This window comes from Lemur catta, chromosome 1 (assembly GCF_020740605.2).
Source record: "Lemur catta isolate mLemCat1 chromosome 1, mLemCat1.pri, whole genome shotgun sequence".
Lineage (NCBI taxonomy): Eukaryota > Metazoa > Chordata > Mammalia > Primates > Lemuridae > Lemur > Lemur catta.
Window position 1 is genome coordinate 63,117,717 of NC_059128.1, and position 17,199 is coordinate 63,134,915.

General features: G+C 30.1%; 1 protein-coding gene across 1 annotated transcript in view; it reads left to right on the top strand.

Moving 5' to 3' along the window:
* The window catches only part of NOVA1 (NOVA alternative splicing regulator 1), a 147,865-nt gene that overhangs the window by 108,410 nt on the left and 22,256 nt on the right, over positions 1-17,199 (top strand). The window contains exons 3-4 of the mRNA XM_045569424.1: positions 4,850-5,016; positions 12,854-12,925. Of these exons, the coding sequence (XP_045425380.1) occupies positions 4,850-5,016; positions 12,854-12,925 (239 nt within the window). The remainder of the gene's footprint in view (positions 1-4,849; positions 5,017-12,853; positions 12,926-17,199) is intronic.

A 17,199-nucleotide genomic window follows, 5' to 3' on the forward strand; every position in this document is an offset into this window, starting at 1 on the left:
ATTTCTTTCAGTTGTCCAGCTAATTTCTTTCTATTTTTTTAGTAGAGATGGGGTCTCACTCTTGCTCAGGTTGGTCTTGATCTCCTGAGCTCAAAGAATCTGCCCGCCTCGGCCTCCCAGACTGCTAGGATTACAGGCGTGAGCCACCACACCCAGCCTAGACTGCACTTTAGACTTTAGCAAAAAATATTTTTTCCCTAACCTCAGTCCCTTAGGTAGATGACATTTTTAGAATTGATCTATTTTTTTCCCTACCCTAGGAAGAAGAAAAAACTATTGAATTGTTCATTATTTCTCCTAGTACCATTCTCAGAGCCCTTATTTTAATACCAAGTGCCCTTTTTATGGATGTAAGGATAATTTATAACATTTTTGCAATTATTTCCCAAAATATATGTCATTTTCATATGCATTGACTGATCTTATGAACCCAAAAAGGTTTACTAGTTTTATAAACATTTTGTAGATAAAAAGGCCTTAGAAATCAATCACTTATATGTTTTCAAAATACAGATAAGAAAGTTTAGACGCAGGGAGTTATTCATTTATCAAAAAAATATTTGTTGGGTATCTAATGTGTGCCAGCACTATTCTAGGCATTGTAAATACAATAGTGAAATGCCAAAGTCCCTCTCCTACTTCGCTTCTTGTCTTTGCTATGCCTGTTATTGTCCCCCAGTTTTTTTTCTTAGCACTTATTTTCTTTTAGTATTTTCTCTCTCTCTCTTCATATGTGATCTCCATGAAGACAAGAGTTTTTGTCTGTTTGGTCATTGCAGTATCCTGAGCTTCTAGTATGGTACTTAACATTTAGAAGGGACTCAGTAAATGTTTATCAAATGAATGAATAAATTGAGTGAAAAGCAAAATCCATGAGCATATGGCATTCTGAAAGCCAAGTGGAATGTTTTTAGAACAGAATGGTCAACTTTGTTAAATATTGCTAATGGGAAGGCAACATGAAGACATGAAGATGGGATTTGCTCAAGTACAGTTGTGATGAGTGGTTTCAATGTAGTTGTGGGACAAATGCCGTAATGGAGTAAATTCAAGAAAAAAAAAGCCATATTGGAGTAGATTCAAGATTGGGTAATGAGAGGAAATAGAGATTATTTAAAACTCATTCAAGGAATTTTGAGAGTTAAGTAAATTGAACTGTAACCAAAAGAGGGATATAGGAGGTCAATCAAGGCTTTTAAATGGTTTTTTATTATGAAAATTTTAAACATACATAAGGGTAGATTAGGACAATGAACCTCTAATCACTTTATACCCTTCATCTGTATAAAAAATACCAAGATTTTGCCATGTTTATTTTGTTTACTCCTATTTTGCTGTTGTAGAAATATTTTGAAGCAAATACCAGTCATTTTGCCTGTATATATTTCAGCATACATCTCAAAAAAAGAAAAAAAAGACATTTTCTTATATAAGCTGATGGTCATAATTGCACCTGTTAAATTAACAGTAATTCTGTGATACTATCAAATATGGAGTCCTTATCATTGCTTCAATTATGTTTCAAATAAAAGTTTGAATTTGGATCCAGTTGAATTCTAATTTACATTTGATCATAATACATCTTAAGTCTCCTTTTGTCTAGAGAGTAATCTCCTCTTTATTGATAAAGTTGTGTCAGTTGTTCTATAAACTATTTTACATTCTTGACTTGTATCTTTGCTTCCTTATGGTGTCATTTATTACTCTGTTTTCATTATTAATCTCTAAACTGTAATGTAGTGTTAAATGTTTGATTAGATTTAGGGTCAGCTACTTACTTTGTAATTGGTGCTGTGTGCCTTGTATTCCATTACATCAAGAAACACGTGATACTTGGTTTTCATACTCTTCATCATGCTGATGTTGATCATTGAAGTCAGTGGGTGACACTCTGGTATTTCCATTGAAAATTCCCCATTTACCATTTATCTAATGACTTTATCCATTTATGATCTTTGCCTGAATCAATTATTCCATTCGATTTGCAAAAGGCTAATTTTCTAATTCTGTCAATGTCTTTAAAAATTGAAGGAATTATATAACATGTTTTCTTATGGTGGAAATGATCCAATAGAAAAAATTATGATGTAAGAAAGAAGTCTGATAACTGGAAAAAGAGTGGACTTGGTAGGTAAGAGGGGGTGGAGTCCAGTGCACAAGTGATGGACTGCCTTAGATAGGAGCAGGAACTTTTTAAGTGATTTGTCCAAAGTTACAGTAGCACATAGAGAGTATGTTTTTATGCAATTTCTATAAAAAAATTTCCTATGAAACCTATTTGATAATTATATATAATTTTAGAAAACTGTCTATTTGATATTATATGTGAAATCAAAACTTAAAGCCATCAAATGTCATCGCGTGTATTTGACATTGACCCTTCTTGTTGCAGTTATTATAATTTCTCCTGTAAAAGTGCAATTTAAAATTAATGATGTCTTATATACCTGAATCATTACATTATACAAAATATGAGCATGTACTTTTATGTAACTGGATTTCAGTTCTTGTTGCTAGTCTATTACAAAGAGAAGTAAATGCTACTGTTAAACAAATAAAATTATAAATAACTGGCAGTTTAGTGTACTAATGGAGCCTAAAAGCCTTTAAAATGACAAAAAATAGCAACTTCAATGATTTATAGGCTCATTTTGTTACAGTTTGATCATATACCTGACAGTCTTCCTTTTTGTGACTTTCTTCTAAAAATTATGGTTTTGTGTTATCTGAGTGAAAAGGCCATTAGAGAAGAATATGACAGTGTCACTTCTGAGGATTACAACATTTCCTGGTGGTAGATGTAGAATCTTCTTTTGTCTTTCTCTTTTTTGTAGTGATAGTTGTAATGGAAATTATATAATTTAATCCTCAAAGAATATGTTCTGCAACTGTGACTCTGAACTATCTTCAAGTGTCTCATACATTCCATTATATGAAATTTAGTTTTAGACAATCATATTTCTTTATGGCTCAGTGATTTCCATTTACTTTCTGTTTGTCTATACAATCTGAAGGGTATTGGGTTTACTGTGAGGTCTGACATGGTATGTATAATGTCAAACCAGAAGTTTAAGACAACGTAAATTTATTATCTCTTTAGTTACTTAGTGCTGTTTTGTTTTAAAAAAATTTACACTGTTTAAGTTCAGCTGTTTTGTCCACAAAAGAGCACTCTGTATTTGTCTTCAAAAACAGGAATGCAATCTGATCTATGTTTTGTGTTGTCTGCTGACCTGGATAAGAACACTGTGCATTAGCTACATTGATCAGTTCCCATCCTTTCTAGTTATTTATTGGACACCTAATACAACTTTGTAAAGACTCCCTAGAGTATCCCTATAAATTAGATCATTTTACTCAAGAACCACAAAGATACATCAAGATAGATAAGAATGAGAAAAGCTGATAAAGAGAAACAGGAAAAATTAAGTCCACAAATTCACATTGTGCTTTTCGAATTTTATCCATTGTTATAAATAAAAGCTATACTTTTGCTCTCTATTGAAATATTTTGTACAACCTAGGAAACATTTTTCATAGACTTGAATTTTTATTATTTTAAGTATCACCTGAAAATGTTCATGCTAATTAAAAAAATTTTTACAAATTTTAAAATACAATCCTTTTGATTTTTTTTTTTTTTTTACAATTGTTTAGAAGACAAATATTTATTTCTGAAAAGTGAGTTTGTTGTATTGCTGCAGTACCCAACCCCTGGCCACAGAGCTCCACCCCACCCCCAACCCCTGCCTGTGGAAAAATTGTCTTCCATGAAACTTAGGAAGTGGAGGGGGCGCATGGCAGGCAGTGAGAGGCAGGCCAGAGAGTGTGTTTACAGCCATTCCCCATCCCTCACATCACCGCCTGAGCTCTGCCTCCCGCACCCCATCCATGGAAAAATTGTCTTCCATGAAACCCATCCCTGGTGCTAAAAAGGTGGGGACTGTTGCTGCACTGGGACACTGAGGTTACAGTTGAATACCAGGCTGCTGCAATAAGCGTCAGAATAGTCTGAAAAACTATTTATTTTTATTGCCTTCACACAGTTTCATTTTAGTCCTGTCTAGGATCATATATCTACATTTTATTCACTGGATATGAAACAAATACTATTAATAATGCCTTTATCAATTATTCATAAATTTCAAGTTTCATAAACTACTTTTAAATTTCATTTTGAACCCTGATATTGTCTTTTTATTAAAATTATATCTTCAATAAGGCAACATTGATTCATCTATCCAACAAACATTTCTTGTGTACCTACTATGTGCCAGGGGCTATAGTTGGCTTTGGGTATACTACAGCACAAAACAAAACAAACTTACTGTCCACATGGAGCTTACATTGTAGTGGAAAAATGAAAAAATATATATATAAAATATCAGGTAGTGATTGTTGCTATGATTGATAGCTTTACCATCCATGTTACCTCCATTATTTTTCACATTATACCTTCTTAAAATTATCTGACTTGATATCTGTTTTTCTCCCTAAAGAGTAAGCTCTTTGAAAGCTGGGTCCATCGATTTTCATCTGTGTGTTACCAGTTTCTAACCCTAAGTTGTTTTGTAAACACTCAGTAAGTATTTGTTACACCAATGAATGAGTGATTTGCTCAGAACTTGTGCTGGAATCCAAAAGTCTTTTTTGAGACTAAAACAATTAGAAAAGACTGATAAAAAGGGACATGTATGTATTTTTTTATGTTTGGTTCAATTGAACATTTTTAACTTAGAGTTCTATATTTTATATTATTTTATTGGCATCATTGTATCATCCTTTTTCATAGCTTTTTAAAAAAATGTAAATAAGGAATGTTCTCTGAAAAATAATCTTTTATTCACAGGTACTACTGAGCGAGTGTGCTTGATCCAGGGAACAGTTGAAGCACTGAATGCAGTTCATGGATTCATTGCAGAAAAAATTCGAGAAATGCCCCAAAATGTGGCCAAGACAGAACCTGTCAGCATACTACAACCCCAGACCACCGTTAATCCAGATCGCATCAAACAAGTGAGTGTTTAGTTGGGAAATCAAAGAGAAATATCCACAGCATAGTATAAATTCCTTACAAAAGAAGCCTTAAAGTCTTAGAATAAAAAGTTTTTTTTCCCCTAAGCATACCTAAACCTACCACAGTTGTCACTTAGTTATTTAAAGACTATCAAATTCTTTTCCTTAGAATGATCAGTTTATTTATTGATAAATTAAGTTATTCATTTATTAGTGTTACACTCAGGAGCACTTAATGTGACTCTTTTTTTTGTGATGGCCCTTTTTTAAATTTATAGACACAAATTTCATTAATATATAGAAATTTAATCTATTTTAAATTATATCACTTTTAAATAAAATATAAAATTAAAATGAAATGATATCCCCAAAATTTTTCATACCTTATTTTTAGTGATATTTGTAGTGAATATAGACTCCTGTTATGTTAATTGTCATGTTCAACATTTTTTATTAAAAAATATGTATAAGTAAATTTGTGTACCTAGCATACAGTCCTTTGTTACAAATCAGCTATTATGTTTTGTATAACTTGTATAGGATTTAAATATATGTCATTAAGGACTAATGTTCATTTTGAATGTATGGGATTTTCTGTAAAAAAAATTTACTTGATAAAAACCAATGTGAGTTTTTAAGATTGAGTAATGGCTGACATGATGTAGGGGAAAAATGACACTAATGTTAAGTAAGGTGGTTTCTTCCACCACAAACTCTTACATCTATAAATTTATTTGAATCTTTATGTTCATAATTATTGTTTCTACCTTTGGCCTTTTATAATCAGCCTCTTAATTTGTGACTTAATTTTACTATCAATAGAATATGCCTCCAAAAGAAATGTACTATTCTTCATTAATTCACAGAATATTTCATTTACAGAATATTTATGTTCATTGTAATAAATTTGAAATGTAGCTCAAAGTCTTATTAATTTCATGTTTCTGAATTGAAAAAGTATTTTTATACTGAACAGTGTTATGAATCTATTATAATTTTACCAGTATATAGATAAACATAAAGCTGGCTAATCAAATATGATGTAAAATCAATAATTAGGCTTTATATTTTCAAATTATAAGCTAATATTCAATTTTCTATTAATTACCTTTTTTTAAAAAATCCCTTTATGTTTAAATCATAAGTAGGTAGCTGTTATTCCATATAAAATCATTCATATTATATTCTTTGTCAATGTCAAATTGTTCAATTTGCATACCCTTCATAACTTTTAAAAGCAGTATTCCTTAATGTGTACATGGAAGAATATAAATATTTTAAAGTTGTAAACATCAGTGATTTTTTTATTCTTTACAGCCATTTATAGTTTTGAAGTGTTTATTTTATCTATACTAGATGAATACACAGAGTAGTTTAAAGACTGATTACTTGAAAGTGATACTATGAATTTATCTGGATTTTAAAAGTAATAGTTTAGTTAAAGACCTCTGGGTTAAAATTATCTGGGGCTAAGAATCTACAGAATAAGCACTGAAGTATAAGTATAAGGTCTATTGGTTTTCTGCCTTAATTCATCTTGTTCTTCCATTTCTTTTGCAACTTCTGTGAGAAAGTTCAAACATTTAGGGATAGAGGTGAATTGAACATCTTGATTTTTTTTTAAAAGTAAAATATAAGATGTGGTTTGAGTAGTATGATATCACTGGCATTTGTTCAAGACAATGATATTAATTAATGATTATTATTATTTTTTATAAGAACAAATAGCTGGTACCACAAAAATATGGTCAATGAATCATTGTTAAAATTTCAGTTTTATATATGGCAATATGAGATTTACAGGCAATCATATATCCAGTGTCAGTATAGATTTATGAAGACTAGAATTTTAAAATATTTGTTTTATTTTTATTTGCCTTTTTGGATGATGTCATTTCAATTTAAGATAAGTGTTAAAAATAATAGTGTTGTGTAATTGTGTTCATTTGTAAGCCTTGTAGAAACTCATGGAATTAAAATTGTAAATTAATATTTTCATGTGATTAATAATGTATGTGAAATAGAGTATTATTTAAAATAATTTATCAAAAAGAGAATGATAAATCTAGTAGGACAATATATTTAAGAATTAAGCACTTCCTTTGTAATATAAAAATTGAAAAATCTGCTTGAAACATTGTGAGAAATGGAACATAATTTCCAACATATTATAGATCAACAGAATTTTTTATGCCCTAAGTTTGGGATTCTCTAACTTTCTAGGTATTTATTGTAGTACTTTTTACTTGGTTATTCTCTAAATAGTGAGTGAAATATATAAATTTAAATAACCATGATTTTATTTCTGAAGAAATGATGCTGTTATTCAGTATAAAATAATTATGTCTAAAATAAATCATTTTGCAGTAGAATAGACAGCATATTTTGTATGCTCTTTATATGTGTTTTAGGTTTTAATACACACAATCGTAATAAAGTTTCTTGTTAAGTGGTAGTGTTTCCCTTCACTAGGACATGCAATTACATTTCCTTTGAGCTTCAGTCCTAAAGTTAATTTTTTAAAATAATTTTTTTAAAACCTTCTATTAATAATTTTCTTCTAGGTAAGATTGTTTAAAGAATAAAACTGATTTTTAAAAATGCTGGAGCCAGAATATCTAACTTCTGCATTGAAATGGATTCATGTTGAATATGAAATTATGGATTTTGTTTCAGTTATTAAATTTGTTCATTGTTTTTGATTGATAATTTTAAAATTATGCTCATTTAAAAGTACAGTTTATATGTAAGTAGACTTAAAAGAGAAAGTCAAATTTAATTCTAAACAAGACTTGCTTTAAAAGTTATCATTTCACACCATCTATTATGGACCTAATAAACTATTGTATTTTGAATTTTATTATCTAAGTACTGTTGGTAACTGAGTAAATCACATGAACCAGAACATTCTACCCAAATGAAACCTACCTTATTGACTGAATGGGTCCTCAAATTACAGTTTCTTAGGAAAGTAAGTGCATACTGGTCTCACAAATCATACAGTAGAATGATGAAATCTAGCCTGGCAGTCTTATATCTGATTTCATATATAAGATTTTGTGAAATATTCATTCCTTAATTCACAAATATATTTTTAAGAAAAGCTACATTAAGAAAGAGGTGGTTATGGCATTTAAAGAATTCTCTTGTATTAAAATTAAATCACGATATCAAGCAAATCTCATTTAGCCCAAAGAATTTTACCTCAATTGGCAAAGATAGTACTTGTTAATTTATTTATTCATTATTCATTCATTCAATCATGAATTTATTAAATGTCTTCTTAATGAATTGCAAAATATAAAATTGTAGCCCTTGCCCTTGAAGACTAGTTGGTGAGGTAAGTGCTTAAAATAACATAAAAATGTAAAATTGTATTTATTTACTAAAACTACAGTATAAATAATACTATAAAAGTTCAGAGGAGTATGAAAGAAAAGGAGACTAGAGTGAGTTAATAATCTTGTAAATAGGTGAAGACTGAACTGGACCTTGAAGATTGTGCAGAAATTGAGAAGAAAGAAAAAAGCTTATTTTAAGAAGGTGAAAAAATATGGATTTGGGGAGATGGATATCATATTTGTTGAATAGTAAAGACACTGTCTCAGTAGAAGTGTAATATTTATATTGGGGTTTAGAGGAAATTAATGTTAGATAGGATGGAGTCAGAGAGTGGAGAGCTTTGGTTGTCTGGCCAAGAGACATTCTATAGACTACAGATTATTCCTGATATTTTCCAAAAGAATCTTTTTACTTTCCCTGGAAGGCTTTGCAAAAAAGTAGTCATTTCTGCATTTTGGTCTTTTTTGTGTTAAAAAATCCAAACAGGCCAGGCGCGGTGGCTCACACCTGTGATCCTAGCCCTCTGGGAGGCCGAGGCGGGTAGATCGCTCGAGGTCAGGAGTTCAAGACCAGCCTGAGCGAGACCCTGTCTCTACTAAAAATAGAAATAAAAAAAATGATCTGGACAACTAAAAATATGTATAGAAAAAATTAGCCGGGCATGGTGGCACATGCCTGTAGTCCCAGCTACTCGGGAGGCTGAGGCAGGAGGATCATTTAAGCCCAGGAGTTTGAGGTTGCTGTGAGCTAGGCTGATGCCACGGCACTCACTCTAGCCCGGGCAACAGAGCGAGACTCTGTCTCAAAAAAAAAAAAAAAGAAAGAAACCAAACAGACTTTTAGAATGTGTGTAGGTACAGCTGTTATTAGGAAAAGAAAACTGTGAATTAACTAGATCAGATGTTGAAAGATAGTTCGAATGTTGGAAAAAAGGAGGATATTTTTCAGAAATGAAAACCTAAAGATGGCAATTACGTTTTAAAATATTCTATTCCTTTTTTAATGGAGTAGTATACAGGTTTATTGAGCAGAACTCGAAATGGGTTTGGGAAGTTGATTACTTAAGTAATGTTACTCAGCTAGTAATAAATTTTGAATTACAATTGGAATTTGTTCTTCATTGCTATTTTTGCTATATCTATAAATATTAGAAGTTCTTGGCTGTCTCTTACTGTAGACTTGCTTAAAAGCAAGCTGTATTTATTATAAACTTTATTTATAATAATATTCTCTGACCCAGCGAAATTGTCCCTTGTTAACAAGAATTCATCCCATAATTTGTAATAACTTTAGTTTTTATCTCCAGAAGCCTAGTTATATCTGTATTTAACTAAATACCTACTGTTAAGTGCTTGATTTTAAAAATGAAAAACTATTTTATATTCCAAAGAATCCATTATTTTAAAATTATTGAAATGCTTTAAAATCTGCAATAAACATCTCAGCCTTCAATGTCTAAAGGATTCTTAAACAGCCATTCAGGTTGTGTAGCTTTAAAAAAATTATACTTTTCCATTTGAAAAAGGAAGTGGTGCTAAAAAGTGACTCTGTCCTTCATATTCAATATTTGAAAAGTGTATAAGAAATTAATTTTTGGAGGAGCATGTGCTTTGTAAATGTTATAACAAATATATCAAGATACTTGATGTTGTGTGGATATTCAGTTAATTGCATCTTTATGATGTATACAGGAAATTTTATTAAAGGATATTTAACTTGAAACCACTAATCTTTAATTAACTTTGCACAGTAAATGGATTTAGTTTGCATATGAAATATTAAGGAAACAATGTACATTTATATTGTACAATGAACTGTTTCTTATGGATTTTTGTTCCATTTATCTGTGTGGTTGAGAACAACTATTATACTTGTTTCATTAATTAATATAATCTTTTAAATTAAAGGTATTACTTTAATATATTTATATTTATCTGTTTCTGAGAACAATTTTTTTCCTCCTAGTATTTTTTGAAAAATCAACTGAAGTGAAAACTTTCTGGAATATCTTTATTATTATAAATAGAGTTTGTGAAGCAGGAGATGTTTTGTGCTTAAAAGTATCTATATGAATAATATCTAGAAAACTCATCACATCTTTATTTCATTACATTTTCATTACTTGAGGAATTTAAACCAAGAAAATATATTTAGAGACAATATACTGTGACATTTCAACAGTCTTATCCCTTGAAGCCCAAACAAAATTGCATAATTTTCACTTGTTTATTTAATATATTAAAATGTAACTTCTCATCAGATTATAATGTTTAATAACCAAAACCTGAATTATTCTAAATATATTAATATTATCCAGAAGTTTAAACCTATTGCATTTATTCCTGTGGGAAAGAAATAGCATCAGAATTATTAAGGACAATTTTGATGAATGTGAGTGGTATCAATTATTAATACATGTCAAATACTCCATATATATGCCAAGCAAAAAGAAAGGCAATAAAAAAATCGACAAAAGATCATATTCATCTAAGTGACTACAAATTCTGAGGCATTTGATATTACTACTTTTTCCACATAGTTTTTTGCTATAAAGATCTTGTTGAGAATTTGTATCTAGGACAAGGTGGATGTCATAGTAAACCTGTAGTACTTCATATTGATTTTATCCTTATGGAAATAGAAGAGCCCAACACACATAGAATCTTGTTCTTCTGTAGATTAGTGAACTTGTATCGAGCTCATATTGGGATAAATGGCCTCTAGATTTATTTAACATCTGTTTAGTCAGTAACTTCATTATTAATCTGATGTTAGTACAGAGCATATTTTCAAATGTATGCTAACTCCTCCAAGTTATACTGTGTAATAACAGAAACCAGCAGTGGGAAAATAAAACGTTTACTATTCAGTTTATAGAACAAATAGTAACATGAAGTCATTAGAATATGTCTCAGCGTAGTATTACATGGAAAAGAAAATATTAGGGAAATTTTTAATGACTGAACATGAAGTCTCTCTGTAGAAATGGCAAGAATTAATTATAAAGAGCAAAACTAGAAAATAAAGGATTTGAAACTTTCTTTTAAATTCTTTGAGATTTTCTGACTATAACTCCCCTCCCCTTTTTTTATATGATTTGATAAAAATCTTGATTTGATTCACCACTAAGTCTAGGTTTTCTCAAAGTATCTTAGGTTTTACTTAAGAAGAATCAGGAATTACTTGAGGAGTGGACTACATAAAACATGATATGAAGTTAGAACCAATCTTATTTTGTTAATGGAGGGGAATGAGTTCACCATGAGCCTGTGAATTTCTTACCCTTTCCTTTACTCCTAACTGCTTTATTCGACCCAAATTAGAACTTTTGAAATCTTAAATACAAAAATATGACTTTAAGTAATTTCATCTAATTTTCCTGATACTGCTGAACCTTTAAAGTTATGCTTTTGCTCATATCTGAGTAATTTTGATATATGCATGAATATAAAACATAATGTTCATATACAATTGTCTCTATAGTATACTACCCCATTTCACCTATTAAGAAATATTATCTATTGAGTATGATACATAAGCAATGCTATTTTGCTAAGTGAATTTATGACACTTTTTAAAAAATAAAAAAACTTAGCTTACATTTTAAGGTTATTCTATTAGACATAAGAAGTTTCTAAAATATCTTAATGAATTGTTCACATATATGTGGTCTCATAGAACATATTTTATATATAGTATATATATGTTTAGAAATGAACAATAAATGATTTCTAACTTTCTGTGTGTTTAGTTTTAATACAGGCTGATGATACTATAATATATTATACTCTTCATCTATATTAAATTTACTGTTTAGCATAAATGATAAAATATTATGGTAATTTGTTATAATATCATTAGTTACCTGTTTATTAATATGAAGTTAATGTTTACATTTTCAGACGGGCTCTAAATTTATTAAAAATTAATATTTTAGAAGATAATGTGATATTAAGAACTCAGAACTGCAAATTTAATTGCTTTTAAGTACGGATCCCTAAATTCATGTGGAATCAACTTGTTGGTGATGTTCAACATATTAAGTAGGTGGATACTTTTATGCCAAAGTAAACTTCATCTCACCACTTTTTCAAATCTCCGACTGTATTCATTGATAGGAAAATGACTCTTTCAGTTTACTCATTGAACTTCTTGAATTTTTCTTTAACATCTCTTTTCCCCCAAGAAAATAAGCGGGAAAGAAATGAGACTACTATTCATGAATATGGTCAGAATACCTTTAGTACTCATGTGAACTTTTATCAGTCACCATCATGATTTCAAGTCATGAATTTATTTTTACATGCTTATGCATGCATATTTACACGCATTAGTTAATTAATCTTAAATTCCATTAAATTTGAATGAATAGGAGAAAAATTTGTTCATAGGATTTTGTTCTCGTTATATTACATTTTATTTTATTTTGTTTTATTTAAATAATCAGTTTAAGGCTTATAAAGGTTGATTTGCTCCTGAACTGCTTTGTTCCCAGACATTGCCATCTTCCCCAACTACCACCAAGTCCTCTCCATCTGATCCCATGACCACCTCCAGAGCTAATCAGGTACAGTATCATCCTGTCATCTACACCATACTTTTCACGGGTGATTGCCTGCAAACTGGAGAAAAAGATAATGGTGGGTTAAGGATTTATTCGTTCATTCACATGTATACACCAAGATCAGATTCCAAATAGCCTAAGAAATACCAGTTATTCCTAAAAATTTATATGCATTTTTAATTTTAGGCAACAAAAAATATATTCAGATGGTAGACAACTAGAATTTTGGATTTTTCCTTTAAAATTGTGACTACTTTATGTAACTCTGGGGGTTATTTATTTAGTTGGTGTTTTTAATATCCCTTACTGTATTCCTAGGACTCTTGGTATGTAAGTGAAGGATATAATATATGTAAAAAATAAATGTGTAAATTGAGCAAAGGTATATCTTTAAAAGTGAATGCATTTTTATTTGCTTTTTATTTGAGATGTGTTCTTATAATGTAAAAAATTTAAAACTATTGCTGAAAAGCATTTCTAGCAATCTAAAAGTAACTGAAAATTGGTATCTGTGATAATTTTAATGATGTTTAACAACTCAGGAGATGGTACTTTCTTAGTATTTAAGAAATTCTGAGCATTTTTATTACCGGAGTGGCAAACTTTACAATTAGAATATATTTTATTAGTTTCATTTGATGATTGTTTTGGTTCTAAGTATTTAGAGATCATTCTTCAAAAGTGTAGTTATTTTTGCCAATTTAAGGAGATTATCTAAAATATTTTATGTACTTCAGAGCCATACTGTACTTTCAACTTGACAAATGTTGAATAATATATTTATTAAAATGATTAAACACATTTTCATTTTGTCTGAGTTGAGCTTCATTTAGGTGAGAAATGTTATTTTCTTTAATATTTTCACTCTTTTACTAATACAGGGCCTTTTGGGATTATTTAAATATTAAATAAAGCTGACCTTTTTAATATATTTTTCATATAATTGACTAATTTTCTAAATATATTAAATGTGGCTTTTGCATATAATCTAATGTAAGACTATCAGAATTATATTCCTCCTTTGTTGATTCTAATACATTTGTATCCTCAGGAAAATTTTTAATATAATAACTGGAAGCAAAACTGACATTTAGGATTTTTTATATAAGGAGTTTGATTTTCATTTTATGCAATAGTGTTCCCTTCAAACAAAAGTACTTTAAAATGCTCACATTTTAGCCCTAATACATTGGTTAGTAAACTACACATCTTTAGTGATGAAACCCAACACTTCTCTTTGAAGGAAATGGTACTACATAAAGTGAGAACCAAGCTTAATATTACAAATCATGAAGTTAAAAAGCATATATACATTTCACTCTACATACCTTTTACATGAGCTTTAATTATATGGTATAGAAAACTATTGGGAAAACAACTGATTCTGTGTTTTTTTATTTCTCCTCTACTACATCATTCTTTATTTTCCAAACAAAAACAAGACAAATGAGCACAACAGCAATAAAAATAAAACTTATGATTTTTCTCAAAGTAAAAAGTAAAAATAAAAATCCTGGGTCAAGAAAAGAAAACCATCTTAATAATTTTGTCTTTGAAGTTAGAGTTGTATTTTCTTTCACTTATTTTTATATGAGTGTGTAAATTTTTATAAAATGATTTCTTAAAAGGCTAAGGCTAATTATATGTTTATGTTTACTGATATTTTTGCCCTATAGATATATTACTACATTCACTGAACTCTGCCAAATCTAATATTTTGCTAATTTGAAATAATAAGTCATTTGTGATTTTATATTCTTTCTACTGTACTCTGTTATATTTGTTACTTATACTCTGTTTTCTTCTGTTTTTATACCAAGAAGCATAATATCTTCTGGATAACATGATGTAAGATATAAGAGAAGAACAAAACAAAATCCTTAATTCTTTGAAAGAATTATAATTATCACCAATCTTTCATATTATTAGTAGTTTGTAATTATTCCCTACAATATTTCCCAATAGATTCTAATCCTGTGGTAGGACAGAGGGAAACGTGTTTTTTGTTGTTCATTTGGACTTTAGATTACACAGCTCACATTTGTTATATTGGCTTATATCTGAAAGTGTAATCAAGATGGGAAAATACCTTCCAATATGGTAATATTCAACTTGTCATAATTAAAATAGAATTTTGAACATATAAGAAAATTACTTTCATAACTGGTTTACATTTAGTTTTATTCTTACCTAGCAATTTAACAGGCATGTCTCCAGTTTTACAACTGTCAGAAATGGATCAAAGCCAGAGATTTTTGTCTTAGATTAAAATTATTGTTTATGAGTTATAGCTAATATGACATCCTCTGCTATTAAAAGTAACTATTAACTTTTTCCATTTAAATTATTATAAACCAATATAACATGCCTCCAGATGACTAACATTTGTGTTTTCATCAATATTAGCTAAATGAATTATGATTGAGTTCTATTTCTAGAATAAATAAATAGTTTGTGTTACAAACTAACTGTGATAAAAAGAACTAATGGACCGTCAATATTCAGAAAACTCAAAAGTAAAAAGCACAGAAAACATTTGAAAGAGTAAGTTTGATCTGCATTTCCAACATTTAAAAATATCTTATATTCCGTTAAAAATGATTACATGTTTTAGTACGTTTTGAATTTTACTTGTTTACCTAACTTCAGTGTTTTTAACATGTTTCTGCAGGTCAGACTAACAGACTCTAACTACAGTTTTGTGCCATCATAATTTTCTCCTTAACATTAAAGGACTACCATATGAGAAACCTTATAAAATGATGGTTAAAATTTAAGACTAGAGTCTATATGCCTATGATCAAATCCTTGTTCTGCCACTTACTTGCTGAGAAACTGAGTCTTGAGTCTCAGTTTCCCTATCTTTGAAATTCAAATAATAGCACCTCATAGAGTTGACATAAGAAATAAAGAATTAGTTAACTATACTTAGAACAATCTAGAATGAATATTTCTCCATATGATATTTTAAATATAAAACAAATATAAAGATATGGCAAATAGAATTAGATTCTTTAAAGCAACATGTTTAAACTTTCTAAGAAAACCTAAAAAAAAAACAGAACCAGTAGCATTCAGTTAGTTATTTGTACTAAAGTATTCAATCTTCATTAAGGTTCAGCAAAATGGTTTTGTAAATCAATTAATAGTACTGAAAATTAAATTCCGGTGTTAATTTTAGGTTCCTAGTTGTAAGCTTTCCTGGAATTTTTGTAAAATTTCAGGAAAGGAAAAAAAAAGAATGATTTTAAAAATATGTGCTCTTTAGACATTTGTTTATTTACTGATGAATTTGAAATTATATAAAAACATTTATCAAAATGTATAAAACACATGAAAATAGGTAACTCATATAGTACCCTTATTATGGTTGCAGAAAAATGAAACTAAATGTGACTGATCTCACTTTAAATTCATGGCCACAAATCTCAAATGGACTCAATTATGTCAGTCATAAGCCCATTCACTTTCACATTCTTTAGATGACAGTGTCACAAGTTCTCCTCTCTTTTCAACTCTGTATTAGTTTTCTATTGCTGTATAACAAATTACTACAAACTTTAAACAATACACATGTATTTTCTCATAGTTTCTGTAGGTCAGGAGCCCAGGCACAACTTAAGCCAGGCAGGCCGAGTGAGTCCTCTGCTTGTGGTCTCACATGGCAGTGAAAGTGTCAGCTAGGGCACATTCTCATCCAGAGGCTCGACTAGAGACTTATCTTCTTCCATGTTCATCCAGGTTGTTGGCAGCATTCAGTGTTTTGACTAAGAGCCCTGACTTTTACTGGCTATTGGATACTGGCCTTCAGACCCTGCAGGCTACCCGCAGTTTCCTGCCACATGTCCCTCTCCACAGGTACTTCACAGGTTGGCTATTTGCCTTCGGCAAGGCCAGGAGGAGAATCTCTCTCCATTGTGTGCTAGAAGGATGGAGTCTTATATATTGAACCAGATCATATGAATTACTTTCTCACCTCCTTTGCACTAGTACATAACTGAATCATGGTAGTGACATCTCCTTGTTTTTGCCATATTCTGTTGGTTACAAACAAGTCATGTGTTCTACCTACACTGAAGGGTTGAGAAGATTATACAGATTGTAACATCAGGGGGTAAAGATAATGGAAGCCATGTAAGAATTGTCACTACCACAACCCCCCAATATCTCCTGCTTCTTCCTTTCTTCCAGCTAATAACCTCACTTCCTACTTCATGGAGAAAATTGAACCAATCAAAAGAAAACTTCCACAGACTGACACCAACAAATACTTAATG